The following is a 20689-nucleotide window of genomic DNA, read 5'->3' as shown; positions in this document are numbered from 1 at the left end:
AGCAGGAGTGGGAACTTCCCGTATACCCTTTAGGCAGGCTCCACAACAGTGGACAGGATGCTAAGTTGCAGTGGTATTTGGTGAAGCACAGAGCTTATTGTAATATATAGGGTGTGTTGAGGGACCGTGAGCATGAGGTTCTGTATGACAGTGGCGGTCACGGGGATAAAGTCCAAATGACAATTCACATCCGACTGCGTGCAAATAGACAGCAGGCTGCAGCCACAGTTATGCTACAGCTAAGCCACTCTTATTGGACACGGGAGTAACAGCGGGGTGCTGTAGGGCTTAGTGTAATTTATAGGATGAGCTGAGAGACAGTGAGCAGGAAGTTCTGTGTGGCAGACAGGGGGTTAAAAGTCCAAATGACCGGGCACATCAAACTGCGTGCAGATAGCAGCCACAGCTATGACACAGCCAAGCCACTGCTATTCAACACTCAGAAACAACAGCAGGGTGCTGTATAGCTCCTATATATACTGTTCCACAGCCCGCCAACTCCAATATGGCCGCCGGAGCTCCAGAGGATAGGAAGGCCTTATTTGCGGCCTGATACGGGGCTTATCTGCGCCTGCCACCGGGCTATCCCGGGTATATGTCAGCCACTCAGCGGGGGGAGATGGCCGTCCCAGTCCCGATAGCCGCAGCTCACCCTCGACCATCCGCGTCAGCCGCAGGAGCCTCGCGCGGCCGGAAGTGCTGGAGATATCAGGGGAAGCCGACTGCACACTCAGCCTCCAGGAGCAGCGCCCGCGAGTCTCAAGCAGTGCGCCGGGTACAGCGGGGGTTACCTCAGGTATGTGTATGCTCAGGGGGAGCGGACCGTCGGACCAGGAGGTTATTTCAGGATGGGTGTCCAGGGAGCCCCCGCGCCACACGTCTCAGTCCCTTGCCGCCGTAGCCACGCCCCCCGAAGCAGAAGAAGTTTAACTTCTTGGGTGCTGGAAGCTTCCTCCCACTCCAACTACCCATTGTTAGCCTGTGGCCACTGACATGTCCTGAAGAATAAAAATAATCTAAGAGCAGTGACAGGCATAGGGCCTTCGTCCCCAGTTTAATGATCGCCAAGATATATAAATGAGTGGCTTAGTATCCAAACCCTAGGCACAGCTTATAGCATGTTGTAGCTTGAAACCAAGAACAGGCTGGCATATCAACCTTGAAACTTGAATGCGTAGTCTCCTTGAGACCACTGAAATAACTGAAAATCTCCAATGTGGCATTCCACCATACAACGGAGACCCACCAAGTGCAATACAAGGTTTTTCCAGTCTAACTGCGCTCTCAGACTTTCAGTCGGTTTCCTATCCAAGGAGCACCACTCCTTTACAAATCCTCAAAAACACCAAACAATAGGATATTAACCAGGCGCTGATCTACATATAAGGGATAGATATATATATCTGTTTGTAGACACTCTCTCTAGATCCCCTTGTAGTTCTTTGAGGGTTCAAGGGATTCCTACAGGACCACACTGATCTGAGTGCTGGTCCCTATGTGCACATAACGTTTTCTTTTTATCCCGTGGCTCTCACTTTATGGATCACACTTTACATAAGGGGCAGTAGGTAAGTTACTGACCTTGGAACTGGTCCTTATAGTCACATAAAGGTATCTTTGGGGATAGGTATTACCTCATCTATTACACAGCATGCTCCAACCGAAAGTCAACTGACCAGAACACTGGCCCCTAAGTTCACGTAGCAGTATCTTTTCGGTTTGGATCCTCCCAGAATTAAGATGCAAGAGATAGCACTTTTCTCCAAAGATATTTAATCCAGCAATCCAAAACAGAATAATACTGATAAAAATAGGAGCTTTAGCAGGTAGGACCAATAAACAACAATCTTATACTTCTCACCCAGGATGAGCTGGAATTGAGAGGTGTACCCTGATGTTTGAGGGTGGATATTGGTCACTCCTGGGTCCAGCGTCCTTCTACACCAACACGTTTCTGACGTTATTGTCCTTCCTCAGGGTGTCCACACTGACGTTTTACACAATATCTAACACTCTGCACACACTGGCAGCGTATAAGCCCATCTATCTACTGCCACTGAACCAAAAGGGTCAGGCTAAGCAGTGCCAGGCTCCAAACTGACCAACATAAGGCAAGCGCAGTGATTCTACCTGATCTGTAATTAAGCTGTTCAAACAACCACATCAGAGGGTGGTATGAAAAAAAGTGTGACCTGACCTTAATAGAGGAGAGGCACACATGGGAAGAAATCCCAACTCTCCAGAAGTGCCGCAAAAGAAGGTTCTGTGTGAGACAGGGAGTGGGAAGCCTGGGGTGGGAAGGCTCCACAAGGCTGGGGGAGAGACGAATGGGGAGAGCCCACCTCCCCCTGGGGACAGAAATTCCCCTCGGGAAGACAAACTCCTCACACTGCCAGTAATGTGGTGGAAATCCGGCACTGCCACCCAGTGTAAAAACTAAGATACAAATAAATATAAAAACAGGCTGCTTAGAGCAACACCCAGCTATAGAAAGGTACATCTGGCTCCTGCCGGCACCAAACTGAAAGCTGGCTGCCTTGGGCGGGGTAAAGAGGAGGAGCAGCCTGGGCTGCCTGGAGGCAAAAGTTTAACCCGATTTGTGCCAGGTCCTTCCTCCAATACTACTACCCAACATCAGCCCTGTGTCTCCCATGGAGTGAAGAATAAAAACTCCATAACTAACTTTCCGAGCATCTCAATACGCACAATCCACAGCATACTGTAGTAGTGAACTCTTTAACATACTGTACAGAACTCGTGCTCTCTCTCTAGTGCCTTCACCTGGCCAAAGCGAGTGAAGTGCTGTATCAGCATTTCATTTACATTTACGCCTGCTTCCCTCTCTGCGAAAAGAGCAGTCTCTCAGGGAAGGAGAAAGCCCTGGCTGAAACCCAATAGTTACAGTAACCTATGCCGTCAATAGCTCCATAGATGTCAGCTCCCATGAAGCCCTGGCTGAAACCCGGTAGCTTGAGTCTGTATGTCAATAACACTTTAGCATCCTGTTTAACCAGTGTACAGTAAAGTGTACAGTAGAGTAACGAAACGCACGAACATCAGTGCCCTTACACAAGTGTAACCTATGCCATTTTGTTAACCCGAGTCTGGCCTACAGTATATACAGTATTTCAACCATACTGTAGACTCGCTCCTTATCCCGATAAACCGTTATAAATAGCGTAATGAGAAGCAGGTCTATGCAATAGTATTTTCAGAGAAAAATGTCTAACATACAGAACAGTACAGTAAAGTAGCTCTTGCGCTATAGTGCATTTCAATGGAGACTTCACGCGCAATGTGAATTATTTCACTATAGCATTGCATTAAGCATCTGACTCATGAGCAGCGTTGATTATAAAAAACGTCATCTGGTGGATGATCTCTGGAATTGCACTCATCCAGTAACACCAAACACCATGCTGTGCGGCTTATTGCGCCACCGTCCGTCTAGGTGCGATGCGTTGTCGGGACAAGCACCATAGGCAGCATAGATTAGGGTCGCACTGTCTGTACCTGGTTCTTTGCAACTACCGGACCATTGGAGGAAAGAACCCTGTCTTCTTCAGTTTATACTGGGTCCCACAATTTTAGAATGGTAGCCCAGAATACAATGGTTTATTATTCCGGTTTACAAATGGACAGTGCAACATGAACACCTGATAAGTACAAAATAAGGCCCAATACCATCTCAGAGCACCTAGAAGAATGAAGTCCTCTTGCTGAGTGGAGAACAGAGTATTTTATTGTGCAAACACTTTGGGCAAATGTGTAAATGCTACAAAGCAAGAAATCATTTAAAAATACAAGTGTTAATAGTTTCTTTTTATCAATGAATGAAAAGCAAAGTGAATGAACAGAAGAGAAATGTAAATCATAACTAATATTTGGTGTGACGGTCCTTAGTCTTCAATAAAGCATCATTTCTTCTAGGTAGACTTGCAGTGTCAGGGATGTTGAAGGATTGTAGAACCTTGTTCAGAGAGTCTATCAAAGACATTTTTCTCTCTAATGGACAAAACGATGCTGCAGTGCAGGTGGGGCAAATGTAACACGTGCAGAGATAAATTTGGATTAATTATTTGGTTTCTGTGCAGGGTAAATACGGACACCCAAATTTAAAACTCTCCGCACATTACATTTGCCACTCCTGCAACGCAACATGGTCACAGGCTATAAATCACGGGAAGACAGAGCACAGCAAAAAGACACAAGGTAGTTGTACTGCATCAGCAAGGTCTCTCCCAGGCAAAGATTTCAAAGCAGACTGAGGTCTTAAGATGGGCTGTCCAAGCTCTTCTAAAGTAGCATAAAGCAACTGAAAACTCTGAGGAACGCAGATGCAGTGGTCAGCCAAATAAACACATCATGCTTTCAAAAGGGAGCTTTCTATTGTATCCACAATGCGCATTTTTCAATGGATTTGTAGCGGGATAGAGTTCCTTGTGTTTGGCAGGAAAAGACGTCTGCCCGCAGTTCGTATCTAAGACTTGTTATGTATGTGACGTGCTGTTTTTATCTTCTACAACCGTCCTTCTCATGTCGTCGAAGACTTGAACCATCAGAAAAGCTCACACTGGGAACACGCAAGCGGCCTCTATCTGGTGTGAGTGCGCCGATGCAAAACAAGGTTGGATCTGTATGAAAACCATTTGCTGCATTCTGGGCACTTAAACGGCTTCTCACCGGTGTGAGTCTTCTGATGACGGAGGAGAGCAGCTCTGCTTATGTAAGATCTACCGCACTCCATGCATGGATACGGCCTCTCCCCGGTGTGAGTGCGCTGATGCAGGATGAGATTAGATTTTCTGGTGTAAGATCTGCCGCACTCCATGCATGGATACGGCTTCTCCCCGGTGTGAGTCTTCTGATGACAGAGGAGAGCAGATCTGCCTGTGTAAGATCTACCACACTCCAGGCATGGATACGGCTTCTCCCCGGTGTGAGTGCGCTGATGCAGGATGAGATTAGTTCTTCCTGTGTAAGATCTACCACACTCCATGCATGGATACGGCCTCTCCCCAGTGTGAGTCTTCTGATGACTGGCGAGAGCAGATCTGCTAATGTAAGATCTGTCGCATTCCATGCATGGGTACGGCCTCTCCCCGGTGTGAGTGCGCTGATGTAGGCCGAGACCAAATTGGTCTATAAAACATTTCCCACACTCCAGGCATGGAAACGGCTTCTCCCCTGTGTGGATGCGCTGATGCTTCTCCAGGCTACATTTCTGGCCAAAACATTTGCCGCATTCCGAGCATTTATATGGCTTCTCGCCAGTGTGAACCCGCTGATGCATGATGAGAGCAGATCTGGAAGCAAAACATTTGCCACACTCCGTGCATGAATATGGACTCTCACCAGTGTGAGTCCTCTTATGTGACAGGAGACGGGACCTCTGATGAAAGGATTTCCCACTGTGAAACATTCTGTCCTCGGTGTGAGATCGCTGGTGGGTGGTAAGAGCCAGTTTAGAGCTGACACACACCCCGCAGACCGAGCACTTACACAGATTACTGGCACTATGCGTTTGCTGATGGGTGACGAGGGCTGAATGATTAGGGAAACATTGCTGACACTCCGAGCACTGATGCGTCATCTCAGGATAGTGTGAGGAGGCGTGCGGACCTGTTGGGGACAAAAGTACTGAGATAAACCCTCTGTACATCAGCGGATGGGTCGCGTCATCATGTGCGAGACATTCTGTGTAGTTTTGCATATGTACATCAGCTTATAAGCATCAAATCTACATAGATAAAAATACAGTGATGTTGGCAATGCTGTGTCTGCGTAAGAGAGGAGGATTAATCTATACATGGTAGTCATGAGAAAAGGGGTTTATAAGTCCCGAAACGTTGACTTCGCACCATGCTGTGTTAATCATGTACTGTAAAGGATTAAGCTGGATGATCATGAGTACTAAAAAGTTATTTTCTGAAATTGGAGTGCCGCCTCCTCCCTGGACAGATAGATAGAGGTATGTTTGTTCGGCACTCACTTTGGGGCAAGCGCCATGGTGCCTTCCTCATATATTCATATAGAGATATAGTCCCAGGACCAGAAGAAGCAGACGGCACTCAATCGGCTTAGGTGCAGACCATATTTATATAAGCACAAGGGTTATACATACAGCGTCATTGTCAACATTTCTAGACCTGTGCGTGGTATTTGCATCAGGACGTGCGCTTAAAGTGCTGTGCAAATGAAAAAAGCAGAGTAAGAGGGCTGTATGTATAACCCTTGTGCTTTATGTAAATATGGTTCGCACCCAAGCCAATTGAGTGCCGCCGGCTTCTTCTGGACCCTGCCATAGGTCCTAGGACATTAAACAATATCCAAAAAAGATTGGCACTCGGGTGGCAATTTTTCAGCAAAACAACAAGGATGTGTATTTCAGCATAGCCAAGCTTTCGGGGTATAACCCCCTTCCTCAGGGCACAATCCTACAGCACAGTATATGCGGGTGTCTGTATCCCCGAAACGTCGTATCACAGTAAAACCTTTTGCTTTTCACAAGACCGCTGGAGTGCCTCTGCTTGTTTCTGTAACACTGTTATATATATATATATATATGTAACTTGCAGAGGGCAGGCACTCAGTCGAATCAGGCTGGTAAATGCGCCGGGGTGCCGGAGGGGAGATGAATAGTATGCAGAGTCTGGCACTCTCACGGTCTTATCAGTAAAGAAGACACAACACAGCAATGGTGGGTCAACGTTTCGGAAGTCGGTTTACTTCCTTTTTCAAGACAAGGTGCAATACAAAATACAAACATGCGTGTCTAACCTATAAGTGTACCTGGAGGGGTTGGTCTCATCACGTGCGGCGCTGGTCCGCCCTCGACCGCACCTCCGGCCCGGCATCTCCCAGGGGCGCATGGCTATGACGTCAGTCCCAGCTGGGAGCTTCTCAGTGCATCAGAGAGTGGGGGAGTGGCTGGACAGCGTCACTGTTTCCTGAGCAACCAAACAAAACAAAAGCAGTGCATAAGAACAGTCTGTGATATACGTGGCTGTAAAGAATAAAGTATATAAACAGTGCATAAATAAGGCTGAAAGTAACGGGTGAGTATAAGCATGGGATACACAATGAAAATATGCATGATATCCAAATTTAAAATGCATAAGCAATATAGTCGACAATGTAAAGTCGACATACACGCTCCTACTAAAGAGCAGTCGACATGCCTGTGTCGACAGGTGCAGAAAAAGGCAAATCTGCGCAAAAAAAATGCGCAAACATGGACAGAGAACCTGTCCATAAATATAAGGTATAAATGTCCACGGGACCACGGGAGAAAAAACAGTTAGAGAAACATATTAAACGAGAAATGTTCATTCAACCCCTTAGGGCTCACAGTGTCCAATGTATGAATCCATCGGGTCTCCAATTGAATGAGCCTCTTGCCCCGATCTCCTCCTCGAATATCAAAAGGCACATGATCAATAATAGTATGGCGGAATTGGGCCAGATTATGCTTGGCAGCAGCAAAATGTTTAGCCACTGGCTGGTCAGATTCTTTCTTGCTGTTGAGGGCAGCTCTGATGGAGTGACGATGCATGGCCATCCGCTCTTTAAAAGAACGGATGGTCTTGCCCACATAACATAAGCCACAAGGGCATTTTATAAGATACACAACGTAAGTGCTGGAGCACGTGAGAGGGTATCTAATAGAGAATCTTTTCCCAGATAAGGGGTGTGTAAATGTCCTGCCAGTGATCATATGGCTACAGGTAATGCAGCCAAGACATTTGAAGCAGCCATCAGGTCTGCTCTGTTTAGGTGGATTTCTCTTAGTGACGTCGGTGCGTACGAGCATGTCCCTGAGGTTGCGTCCACGGTTGTAACATGGCATAATTCTGGTATTCTTCAAATTTTTAAGGTCACGGTCATTTTGGACCATGGGCCAAAGATGTTTGGAATTCTTCTTGATAGTCCGGTCTCCAGTATCGAACATCCTCACCCAGTGTATCCGGTCATCATTGCTCACAGTGGTATTCTTCTTCTGTAGTAAGGTGGCCCTAGGTATGTTCTTCAATTTTTCTGTGGCAGCATGTAATAGAGGTTTGGGATATCCTCTATGTTGAAATTTCTCACACATTTTATTAATGTTCGAGAATGTATGTATGTCGACTTTACATTGTCGACTATATTGCTTATGCATTTTAAATTTGGATATCATGCATATTTTCATTGTGTATCCCATGCTTATACTCACCCGTTACTTTCAGCCTTATTTATGCACTGTTTATATACTTTATTCTTTACAGCCACGTATATCACAGACTGTTCTTATGCACTGCTTTTGTTTTGTTTGGTTGCTCAGGAAACAGTGACGCTGTCCAGCCACTCCCCCACTCTCTGATGCACTGAGAAGCTCCCAGCTGGGACTGACGTCATAGCCATGCGCCCCTGGGAGATGCCGGGCCGGAGGTGCGGTCGAGGGCGGACCAGCGCCGCACGTGATGAGACCAACCCCTCCAGGTACTTTTATAGGTTAGACACGCATGTTTGTATTTTGTATTGCACCTTGTCTTGAAAAAGGAAGTAAACCGACTTCCGAAACGTTGACCCACCATTGCTGTGTTGTGTCTTCTTTACTGATAAGACCGTGAGAGTGCCATACTATTCATCTCCCCTCCGGCACCCCGGCGCATTTACCAGCCTGATTCGACTGAGTGCCTGCCCTCTGCAAGTTACATACGGAGCCGGCTTCTTCAACACAGGAAACCGTCATCCTGCATGGCACCGTCCTAACCTTTATCTGTCACCCGCTTGTGTGACTGAAGTTACAGATCAATGTGCTTTGCTACTAAGGACATTCTCCCTCGCTATTTCCCTGCTTAAGGGACATAAGGTATAGCGAGTGTGGTTTTAACCCTTCACGTCTTCACCACCCACGCTGTTTATAACGGATTGTATTACAGCCATGGCGGCACCTGCAGCGGCGCCTGACCGGCAGGGCAGAAATACCGGCAATAGAATCCAGCTACCATTGGGAGAGAGACTTCGCTTCTCAGACAGCGAATCAGAAGCTGTGCTCTTTAAAGAAAGATTTGCTGACACAGTGGAGTCGACATCGAATGATGAGATATTCAACAATCTGCTAAAGCTTAAAAAGCGCGAAGTGGACTTTCTGATGCATGGCATCACGCTATCAGAATATTACCGCGACCGCAAAATTCCGCGAGGCTTTCGCGTTAAGAACATACCCACCATAGGCAGATACAATGATGAGTTCTGCCGACGGTGGGTAGCAGTTCTCAACAACTGCTCTTTCGACCTTATGACCCTGGTCATAGAAGAATCTGCGAAGGAATTAACCCTGACCAAGACTAAGCTAGCAGCCTTTGAAGAGACGCAGATACCCCAACTCCAGTCAGACACATCCCAGAACTGGCTTGACAAACTAGACAAACTTGTTGCCTCATATAAAAAAGAATTAACAGCCTTCAAAAAGAAGAAATTCGACACGGTAAACCGTGATTATGATGAATATAAAGTTTACGGATGGCTCACTGGCAATAATACTGAAAGGGGTCCCAACCCATATGCCCGCAAATTCACCAAAAGAAGAAACCGCAATCGGCCAAATAATAGTGACACCTATTCCTCCAATAGTGACACTGGAGATTCCTCCGCCAAATATTCTACCAAGCCCCCTTTAGGGGTAAAGACTCGCGCCGGGCGCGAGCGAGACGGAGACCCACTAGAAGAGGAGGCCAGTACAAGCGGATCGAAAACCAACAAGGGCAGCAAGAAGAGAATGTAATCTTCAATTTGGCTGACATTACTCTTACTACAGCCGAAATCTCGGTCTTAAATAAGGGGTTTTCCTTTATCCCTACCAACAGATTCGACGACTTTCGCTGGAAGGTCGACTTAGCCAGATTCCACCGACAGCTCAAATTACGAGACTTCTTCAAAGATAAAACTGCAAATCCCCCTTCTGATTCTAAATACTCTGCTTTTAAAAAGAAATCAACATTCGACCCACCATGCCCCAACCCTTCAATTAACAGCTTCATCAAAACCATGGACTATAATGTGTGTTCTCAAACCTATGACACACGTAAACTGACTAGATCCAATCTATCAGCAGAAGAATGGCAGGCCATTAAAAAACTAAAAAATCTTGATAATGTCTTCATCATTCCAGCTGATAAAGGGGGCGGCACAGTTTTGTTAAAACTTGATGACTACATCAATGAGGTGTACTCCCAACTTAACAACAATAGTGTCTATGATAAATTACCTTGTGACCCTACTGTTCAGTACAACAAAGAACTTGACACCATCTTACGTGAGGCAGCCACCAATCATCTGATACCGATAGACATTGCTGAGGCACTCATTATTGAATTTCCGAGAGTACCCATCATCTACTGTCTCCCGAAGATTCATAAGAATCCCACTAGACCACCGGGGAGACCAATAATCTCGGCTAGTGACTCTGTTTACTCTAAAGTGGCACAGTTTTTAGACCACTTTATACAGCCTTGTGTCCAAGAACAGAGCACTTATTTGCGTGACACCTCTGATCTGCTCGTCAAGTTACAAAATTTGCCTGCTCTACCCACGAATCTTTGGCTCTGCACTCTCGACATCACGAGCCTTTACACCAGTATTCCCCACCCTGAAGGTATCCAAGCCATGCAAAATCTCTTAGGAGCCAGTGACAACTATGGTGGTCCTTCTATCCAGCTCATGATGGATCTACTCAAACTCACCCTCACCAGGAATTATTTCCTATTCAATGGGGAGTTTTTCCAGCAGCGTACGGGGTGTGCGATGGGTTCTCCTGTCGCACCCTCGTACGCTAACTCATATATGTTCACCATTGAGCAGGAACTGTTCCTCCAATCATCTGTGAAATCCAAGATATTCTTCTACTGTAGATTCATCGATGATATCTTACTTCTGTGGCAAGGGTCAGACATTGAACTCATCAATCATATCGATGACATTAACCAACGCGACTGTCCTATCAAGTTCACCATGTCCATGAGCCAAAGTGAAATTCATTTTCTGGACGTTACCATCATCAATAATGGCGAGACTTTGAGTACAGATCTATATTCAAAGCCCACAGATCGCAACAGTCTACTCTCTGCCCAGAGTTTCCATCCTGCAGCGACCATCAGAAGTCTTCCGTTCTCACAACTTATAAGAACTAAACGCATTACCAGTTCTGACCAACAACTGGAACTGAACATTAATAAAATGTGTGAGAAATTTCAACATAGAGGATATCCCAAACCTCTATTACATGCTGCCACAGAAAAATTGAAGAACATACCTAGGGCCACCTTACTACAGAAGAAGAATACCACTGTGAGCAATGATGACCGGATACACTGGGTGAGGATGTTCGATACTGGAGACCGGACTATCAAGAAGAATTCCAAACATCTTTGGCCCATGGTCCAAAATGACCGTGACCTTAAAAATTTGAAGAATACCAGAATTATGCCATGTTACAACCGTGGACGCAACCTCAGGGACATGCTCGTACGCACCGACGTCACTAAGAGAAATCCACCTAAACAGAGCAGACCTGATGGCTGCTTCAAATGTCTTGGCTGCATTACCTGTAGCCATATGATCACTGGCAGGACATTTACACACCCCTTATCTGGGAAAAGATTCTCTATTAGATACCCTCTCACGTGCTCCAGCACTTACGTTGTGTATCTTATAAAATGCCCTTGTGGCTTATGTTATGTGGGCAAGACCATCCGTTCTTTTAAAGAGCGGATGGCCATGCATCGTCACTCCATCAGAGCTGCCCTCAACAGCAAGAAAGAATCTGACCAGCCAGTGGCTAAACATTTTGCTGCTGCCAAGCATAATCTGGCCCAATTCCGCCATACTATTATTGATCATGTGCCTTTTGATATTCGAGGAGGAGATCGGGGCAAGAGGCTCATTCAATTGGAGACCCGATGGATTCATACATTGGACACTGTGAGCCCTAAGGGGTTGAATGAACATTTCTCGTTTAATATGTTTCTCTAACTGTTTTTTCTCCCGTGGTCCCGTGGACATTTATACCTTATATTTATGGACAGGTTCTCTGTCCATGTTTGCGCATTTTTTTTGCGCAGATTTGCCTTTTTCTGCACCTGTCGACACAGGCATGTCGACTGCTCTTTAGTAGGAGCGTGTATGTCGACTTTACATTGTCGACTATATTGCTTATGCATTTTAAATTTGGATATCATGCATATTTTCATTGTGTATCCCATGCTTATACTCACCCGTTACTTTCAGCCTTATTTATGCACTGTTTATATACTTTATTCTTTACAGCCACGTATATCACAGACTGTTCTTATGCACTGCTTTTGTTTTGTTTGGTTGCTCAGGAAACAGTGACGCTGTCCAGCCACTCCCCCACTCTCTGATGCACTGAGAAGCTCCCAGCTGGGACTGACGTCATAGCCATGCGCCCCTGGGAGATGCCGGGCCGGAGGTGCGGTCGAGGGCGGACCAGCGCCGCACGTGATGAGACCAACCCCTCCAGGTACACTTATAGGTTAGACACGCATGTTTGTATTTTGTATTGCACCTTGTCTTGAAAAAGGAAGTAAACCGACTTCCGAAACGTTGACCCACCATTGCTGTGTTGTGTCTTCTTTACTGATAAGACCGTGAGAGTGCCAGACTCTGCATACTATATATATATATATATATATATATATATATATATATTTATTATAAACACACAAACGTGTGTGGTGCACTGAGCGACCTTTAATAGTAGTATTATTTATGTGCTAAATACAGTGAGTTACAGTGTAATATTGTTTCTTATACTAAATATAGTGTATTATAAAGTGATATCATTTATAACCATAATCCAAACTTATAAAAACCATCCAAGTGGCCGCAGAAAGTCTCAAAAAGCCCCGTTTTCTGATGTGGCCAGTTCAAAATATATAGCAATGGTACACAGCTGCGCCTTCAGTGTTAAAGGTGTATATAACGCGAGTATCCTTACAAAATACAGTGATACAGTACCAGATGATACAATATAAATCATTCGTAGCAGTGTCTTTTTACGTGTTCTTCCCCTCTTTGGTCTTCTTCATCCACAGCTAGAGAACTCAGTATAATGCAATTTCTTAGGAGTGAAGTTTTTGTTCTGCACCGAGTTTTCCTTTTATACAAATTACAGGAGGTAATCACTTATCCTTTTGTTATTTTTTTGTATATTTTTACCAACTTTTCATTATATGGTGGTGCTACCCATCTCTAATTTTCATAAGCTTATAAAGAGCAAAAAAAGAGGATTGGTAGAGAGAAAAGGGTGCACTCAAAGTGACACTTCCGTAAATTGACCCACTATTGAAAAAGTAATTCCTAAAATTGAACTTTTATTATTTTGTTATTAAAATTAGTGCTAAAGTACACTCATTGGTAGTTCAAAAAATATATATTATAGGTTGTGATAAAGAATAGAAAAATTGTGTTTTAAAAACAGGAAAAAGTCTTGAGTTTTGTCCATCAAGTTGTAACCGCATGGCTAAAAGCTCGACCCTCAGATGAATTACGGGAGATCCTAGGTACTGTTAAGTCCTTCATCTACTGTTCTCTGCTGGGACAGTATGGAATCAGAAGCTGCGTCAGGTACATTGGGCCTTGGTCATGTAAGGCTTATTAACGCAGTAAGTTGATCTTGAAGAGGATTTGCCATGTTATAGGCAGCCTATGGAGGGAGTAGAGAATCTGAGTTATGTGGCTAGAACGATGTTGGTTGGGTAACAGCCTGGCAGCTGTTTTGTACCAGCTGTAATTGGTGCAGTTCTATTGCTGGGAGACCAAGGTAGAGTAATTGCAGTAATCCAATTGAGATACAAATGCACGTATGACTTTTGGCAGATCCCCAGAGGGGATTAAGTGTTTGATTTGATTTGATTGCATTAGATATCTGAAGTTTAAGTGTCATATGCCACCACCCAGCATCAAGCCAACATTTGGCATGTGATCAGAGTTTTAGAACTCTGTACCCAAAAATGTCTGTCCAGTTTGGTGGCTATGCTGCAGTCCTGTCCTTTGATGGTGAGGCCCTATTTGTAGCTCTAACGTGACTTACAGTAGATCTCAGCAAGTTGGGTTGCATGGAAGATCCTCAGTTGAAATCCACTGTATGAATATCAGGTCCTTCATTTTCTTCCTTCACAATTATTCAGGGATAAATAAGTGTTCTGTGAACACATTGTTTCATCGATCCCTCCCGCCCCCTGTGCATCACCTTCCCCAATCACGGTTCCCCATCATCTCCTCCCTACTGCCTACAGCAGAAGCAAACCTGTGTCTGGCCACTCCGCTGCTGCTGTTTTGGTTACCATGACGGCTGATGCAGCAACGTGTATACACCTTGGCCCTTATTCTGGTTCACTCACAAAGGTAAACTCCTTCTCAAATGGACAAAACCATGTGTACTGCAGGGGGGCAGATGTAACACATGCAGAGAGAGTCAGATTTGGGTGGGGTTTTACTTGAAAGCCAGATTTATATTTCAGTGTAAAAATAAAATAGACAGTATTTTCCATGCACAGAAACCAAATAACTCACCCGAATCTCATTCTCTCTGTACATGTTACATCTACCCCACCAGCAGTGCAGCATGGTTTTGTCCATTTGAGAAGGAATTTGCCTTTGCTAGTGAACCAGAATAAGGGCCCATGTCCAGCAGTGTTCTGTGCTGTCTCAAATGATCCTCACACCCCATCAAGGTCACTGTGATGGGGAACGTTACTTATGGCATCATTAGCAATATTACACTGAAGCTGTTCTGTCGGTTTATTTAAAAAAATGTTTTTTACGGTTTCTGATCAGTTTTGTACCAAAAATTGTAATTATCTTTGGAATGTGATGCAAAATTCTGGAAGCAGCAAAGTATTCCCAGGTCCAGTGGGAGAGGGCGGCTGTTTCTGAGACCACTCTGACAGAGTCCACTGATGAGCCAGTGATGGAGGCGTGGAAGTGCATGCTGGGAGTAAACCTGTCCGAGGTGGAATCTGTACTCAGAGCAGCACATAACAATACTGACCACTGGCGTGCTGGCCGCAGGTTCAGTAAATTCCAGCTGGGACAGCACCCTTGGAGTATTACACAGCGGAGGAAGCAAATCCCAGCGGCCCTTTTGTACACGCGCCATAGGAAAGGCCATCCCCTTCAGTACTGTCTGCTACTACTGGCAACCACAAGCTGCCTCCCCAGCACAGCCAGTAGGAGCACAACCACCCTCAACCTGCAACAAGGATCAAGATCATTACATGTCCTAATGGGCCTCCCCTGCCTGTTCTCCATCCCCAATGAGGGTCTGGTGTGAGATTCCAGTTCATAGTCGGGCATGCAAATATCTCTATGTGGGTGACGTCCTAGAGATGACCTGGAAAACCAACCTGCACGTAGCGGTGAGCTGAGTGACGTTGTGTGGAAGGGTGAGAGCCGAAGGTCACACATCTATTCCCCAAGATATTACAGAGCAGCCATAGAACCGGCTCACACCCAGAACAGCCGCCGGGCACAGTCTATGGCCTCCCGTTCTGTCCAGCAATGTGATATAGGGCAGTCTGGTACAAGTCACATTATAGGAGAGCGAGCAGCACTGACCTGCACTGGATTCTGGGAGGAATTCCTGCAGCTCCTGATGGTCACCAGCATCCAGCTCTACACCGGCCTCGGCTTCTGTGTATGACAATAAGACGCCAATGTTACACATAGATACACGTGTGCAGAGACAGAACACATTGATAAGGAAATTTGTCTTATCTGTTAAAACTCTTTCTTTGAGGACATCAGGGGCCACAGGCTAATGCTGGGTAGTTGGAGTGGGAGGATGCATCCAGCACCCAAGAGGTTAACCTTCTGCCTCCCAGGCAGACCAGGCTCCTCCCCTCCTCTAACCCACCTCCAGGCTAGGCAGTTCAGTTTTTTTAACAAGCCAAGGCAGGAGACAAGAGAGAAAGAAGAGAAACACCGCACAGAAACACATCCTAATTCACACAACAGAGGAACTAGGTAACTAGAACAGTAAAGTAACTAAAGCAGGCGCGGCAGGGAGGGATCCCTGTGGCCCCTGATGTCCTCAAAGAAAGATTTAACAGGTAATACATAAATCTCATTTTATTCTTCAGGAAAAGTCAGGGGCCACAGGCCAACGCTGGTACGCCCTAAAGCATCCACCTACGGGTGGGGACGCACCTGTGCCCGAGTCCTGGGAGGCAAACGTATCCAAGGCATAAAAGCACCAAAAGGTATTGGCGGATAATCAAGTCGCCGCCTTGCAAATCTGCTCAGCTGTTGCACCACCCCTAACAGTCCAACACGCATCCACAGACCTAGTGGAATGAGCCTGGACCCCTGCAGGAACTGGGAGGGAAGCATCCAAGTATGCCTGCCTGATGACAGAGCAAAGCCAGCGGGCAATCTTCTGCTTAGCAGGCCATCCCCTCTTTAGAAACCTGTAAAAGGACAAAGGCCCTTATTCTGGTTTACTGGCAAAGGCAAATTCCTTCTCAAAAGGACACAACCAAAACAATCTCTCTGCACAAGTTACATCTGCCCCACCTGCAGTGCACATGGTTTTGTCCATTTGAGAAGGGCTAAAGAGAGAGTCCGATAGAAACATAAAATTTGACAGCAGATAAGAACCACTTGGCCCATCTAGTCTGCCCCTTTGGAGCACACTCTGTAACCTTTGTCCTTGGAGGAGAGGTAAAGGGATGACAAGCCAAGGCTCTCTACTGTTGGATGTCGGCCTGTCCCCAGGGGAGTGGCTATGTGAGGAAAGCCCACTTCCCTCACTAACCAATGGTAGTCAGCAATCTGCCTCATGCAGCACCAGTATATCGGCAGGTATCCGGCGCTGGCCGGGCTGCCCCTGCTACTGCCCACACACAAATCTCCCTGATGGTCCAGCAGGAGTGGGTGGTGTACCAGCCGTCAGCTTCTTAGCACAGCCTGGCGATCCTGCAACAAGCCCCATGTGTGATACAGCAGCTAGCTCGGGTGGTGGAGCAGCAGTGCTGGTATCTGATAGACCACCTGCGCTGCTGCTCTGTCACTGACCCAGTCAGTGTAAAAGTAAAAAATAAAAAGGAAAACTGCATACAGCTGCCCCTCTCTATGGTGCGTGTGACTCCTGACAGCACCGAAAAAAAAAATTGAGCTTCCTGGCCTGGAGGCGGGGTAGAGGAGGGGAGGGGCCTGGTCTGCCTGGGAAGCAGAAGAAGTTTAACTTCTTGGGTGCTGGAAGCTTCCTCCCACTCCAACTACCCATTGTTAGCCTGTGGCCACTGACGTGTCCTGAAGAATAAAAATAATCTAAGAGCAGTGACAGGCGCAGGACCTTTGTCCCCAGTTTTACCCTCCCAACTCAAACTATCGTCCCCCATCCCCCACCAGCGACTGATCTTTTGTGTCTGTCCATGTCGAAAAGAGATTTTTACCCCATTCAGTCCAGTGGGTACATGTCAGAGTATAAGGCTGCATCCTATAGCGTACGCAGAGTAGTGAAGGAGGCTAAACAGGGCTATTGTGAGAAATTAGAGTCACAACTTTACCAGAACGGCTCTAGGAGTCTGTGGCAGGGACTAAGAACTATGACGGACTACAAAACACCATCTTCCAGATCAGTGAATGCAGACGCTTCTCTGGCTGAGAAGTTAAACTCCTTTTTTTCCTCGCTTCGAGACTGCAGCTCACAACACTAACAGTGGTAGCACAAACAGAGCCATGGGTGGCCCACTAGTGGAGCGTACCAGAGTGGCAAACTAATTCATCATCTCAGAGCACGAGAGTAAACATAAGGAAGGCAGCAGGACCAGATGGCATTACGAGTCGGGACCTGAGGACCTGTGCAGACCAGCTTGCTCCAGTGTTCACTGAGATATTCAACCTCTCACTGGATCAATGTATCAACCCGACATACTTCAAACAGTCCATCATTGTTCCGGTTCCCAAGAACAGTGGCCCTTACCACAGTAGTGAGAAGTGCTTCGAACAACTAGTCAGAGACTTCATCACGTCTTCTCTACCATCCACCCTGGACCCGCTACAGTTTGCGTATCGTCCTAACCAATCTACTGAGGACGCCATTGCATACCTCCATCATGAAGCCCTGAGCCACCTGGACAGCAGAAGGGGGAATTATGCAAAAATGCTGTTCTTTGACTATAGTTCAGCATTTAATACAATAATCCCCTCCATACTTACCACTAAGCTGGAGATCTTGGGCCTCAGCCGATCCTTGTGTTGCTGGATATCCAACTTTCTGACAGACAGACCGCAGGCGGTACGGATAGGCAACCATCTATTCCTGCACCATTGAGAGCATCCTGACAGGAAATATCACGGCATGGTTTGGCAACAGCACAAAGATGACAGACAAGCTCTCCAGAGGGTTGTGTGATCGGCAGAGCGTACCATCCGTATCGAGCTGCCTGACCTGGACACTATATAGAGCAAGCGATGCTGGACCAAAGCCAGGAAGATAATGAAGGACCTCAGCCATCCCAACAATGGACTCTTCTCTCTGTCAGGGAAATGCTACCGCTCATTGAAGGCCAACAGAGCGAATGAGAAGAAGCTTCTTCCCACAGACCTCCTTGTTCTGGGACTTTTTCTTTTCTTTTTCTAGACCTACCCCACACATTTTTTCTACACTCCTACTCAGCCGATCTATGGTAATGTAGGACAGTAGTATAATAAGCATTTCACTACATATTGTACTATGTATGATTTTTGTATGTGACAAATAAGATTTGATTTGATTTATAAAATCTGTGCAATATAGTGACCTTCGCTGGAGACCTCTCACCTGATCTGATCCCAGCACATAGTCCTCTGTGCGTATCACCTGTATGACACTACCGTCTGTACGTCAGCCTCTCTCACCTGATCTGATCTCAGCAGCATAGACCTCTGTGCGTATCACCTGTATGACACTACTGTCTGTATGTCAGACTCTCTCACCTGATCTGATCTCAGCAGCATAGACCTCTGTGCGTATCACCTGTATGACACTACCGTCTGTATGTCAGCCTCTCTCACCTGATCTGATCCCCGCAGCATAGACCTCTGTGCGTATCACCTGTATGACACTACTGTCTGTACGTCAGCCTCTCTCACCTGATCTGATCCCAGCAGCATAGACCTCTGTGCGTATCACCTGTATGACACTACTGTCTGTATGTCAGCCTCGCTCACCTGATCTGATCTCAGCAGCATAGACCTCTGTGTGTATCACCTGTATGACACTACTGTCTGTATGTCAGCCTCTCTCACCTGATCTGATCTCAGCAGCATAGACCTCTGTGCGTATCACCTGTATGACACTACTGTCTGTACGTCAGCCTCTCTCACCTGATCTGATCTCAGCAGCATAGACCTCTGTGTGTATCACCTGTATGACACTACTGTCTGTATGTCAGCCTCTCTCACCTGATCTGATCTCAGCAGGGATGGCTTCTTCTTTACATTGCTGGTAACCCATCCCTTCTTCTGGCACAGCCTGTCATACAAGAACATGTGTCACATATGTGTCCCACCCACATGTTACACAGGACAGGTCTATAGGACACACACAGGATGGGGACACGGGAATAAAACAATGGGCGGTATTCAATGAGGCTGATTTGCCAGGTTTTTATGGCGATTTTGTACTGTAAGGCGATTTTCTGACTAAAACGGTAAATCACCCTATTCAATGACCAGATGGCGAATACATTTCAAGTTTTTTTTCGCCATGATTCACTGAGTAGCAATCGCTATCTTTTTATGGTGAAGTGGAATGTGAACTTTTAAAATAAAGTGTTTTGTTTTTTACATTTGGTGTCAAAAAATCAGGAATTTTATTCTGAGGAGGGGCATGCTATTTTTATTCATGTGCTGTAAGCACATGAATATATATTTAATTTAAAAAATATATATATATATTTTTTTTTTTACACAGACCAGCCAGCAGGGGGCCGGAGCCGAGCCGCACATTAGATATTCATATATTCACTTCACCCGATCATTACATATTCATGATCGAGTGTATCGAATATACCCGTCCCCTGCTGGCACCCCCGTGGGGCAGCTGTGCTGCCTGGCTCCCAGGGAGCCCACCTCCCCCCCACAAACGTTCTGGGGCAGGCAGGGAGACTTCCATCTCCCTGCCTGCCACCGTACTCAGGCTCCCTGCGGCGTCCGCCGCAGGAGCTCAAATTCGCCGGTCAGGGGCAGCGAACCCCGACTCGTTGAATACCGGAGCCGGCAAGGCTCCGGAACGCAGCGAGCAGTGGCGAATGTGCAGCGAATCCTAAACAGGATTCGCTGCACATCGCCAAAATCCACATTGAATACCGCCCAATATCCTTCACTGTGAGACATGTGAGGAAGCAGAGCTGGGAGAGGTCAGACCGGGTTCCCCTACCTGATAATCCTGGCTGATCATCCTGTTCTCTTCTCCCATACACCCCGGAGTATAGAGAGGGGTCTCATATGGGTCTGCGGGATGTGTAGGATTACAACCACCTGTGGGGAAGGGGCACACACATGTATCTGTGTCGGCTGAGTTCTTCTTTTGCATTACAATTTATACAAACACATTATAGTGACGGATATGGCGGAGTAACATAGAACCAAAGTCATGCAAATAAAAACCACCGTATCCCGACTCCCGGCTAATGGTCCGTTC

At 46.3% G+C, this 20689-nt stretch overlaps 2 protein-coding genes across 2 annotated transcripts in view; both read right to left on the bottom strand.

Annotated features, from left to right (window-relative positions):
• Positions 1-20689, bottom strand: part of LOC146058576 (uncharacterized) — an 84748-nt gene that overhangs the window by 54190 nt on the left and 9869 nt on the right. Inside the window, exons 9-11 of the mRNA XM_083170855.1 lie at positions 20426-20526; positions 19450-19519; positions 15619-15693 (exon numbers count right to left, since the gene is read on the bottom strand). Coding sequence (XP_083026981.1) covers positions 15619-15693; positions 19450-19519; positions 20426-20526 — 246 coding nt within the window. The remainder of the gene's footprint in view (positions 1-15618; positions 15694-19449; positions 19520-20425; positions 20527-20689) is intronic.
• Positions 3717-6936, bottom strand: LOC146058215 (uncharacterized). Its single transcript, XM_083170359.1, has 2 exons — positions 6793-6936; positions 3717-5622 (listed from the first exon to the last, which is right to left on the bottom strand). Exons 1-2 carry the CDS (start codon positions 6809-6811, stop codon positions 4595-4597), a joined length of 1047 nt encoding a protein of 348 aa, XP_083026485.1. The 5' UTR covers positions 6812-6936; the 3' UTR covers positions 3717-4594.

The sequence above is a fragment of the Crinia signifera genome, chromosome 2 (genome assembly GCF_055691185.1).
Source record: "Crinia signifera chromosome 2, ASM5569118v1, whole genome shotgun sequence".
Taxonomy (NCBI): domain Eukaryota; kingdom Metazoa; phylum Chordata; class Amphibia; order Anura; family Myobatrachidae; genus Crinia; species Crinia signifera.
Note: the sequence above shows the minus strand (reverse complement) of the source record. Positions and strands in the feature narration are given on the sequence as shown.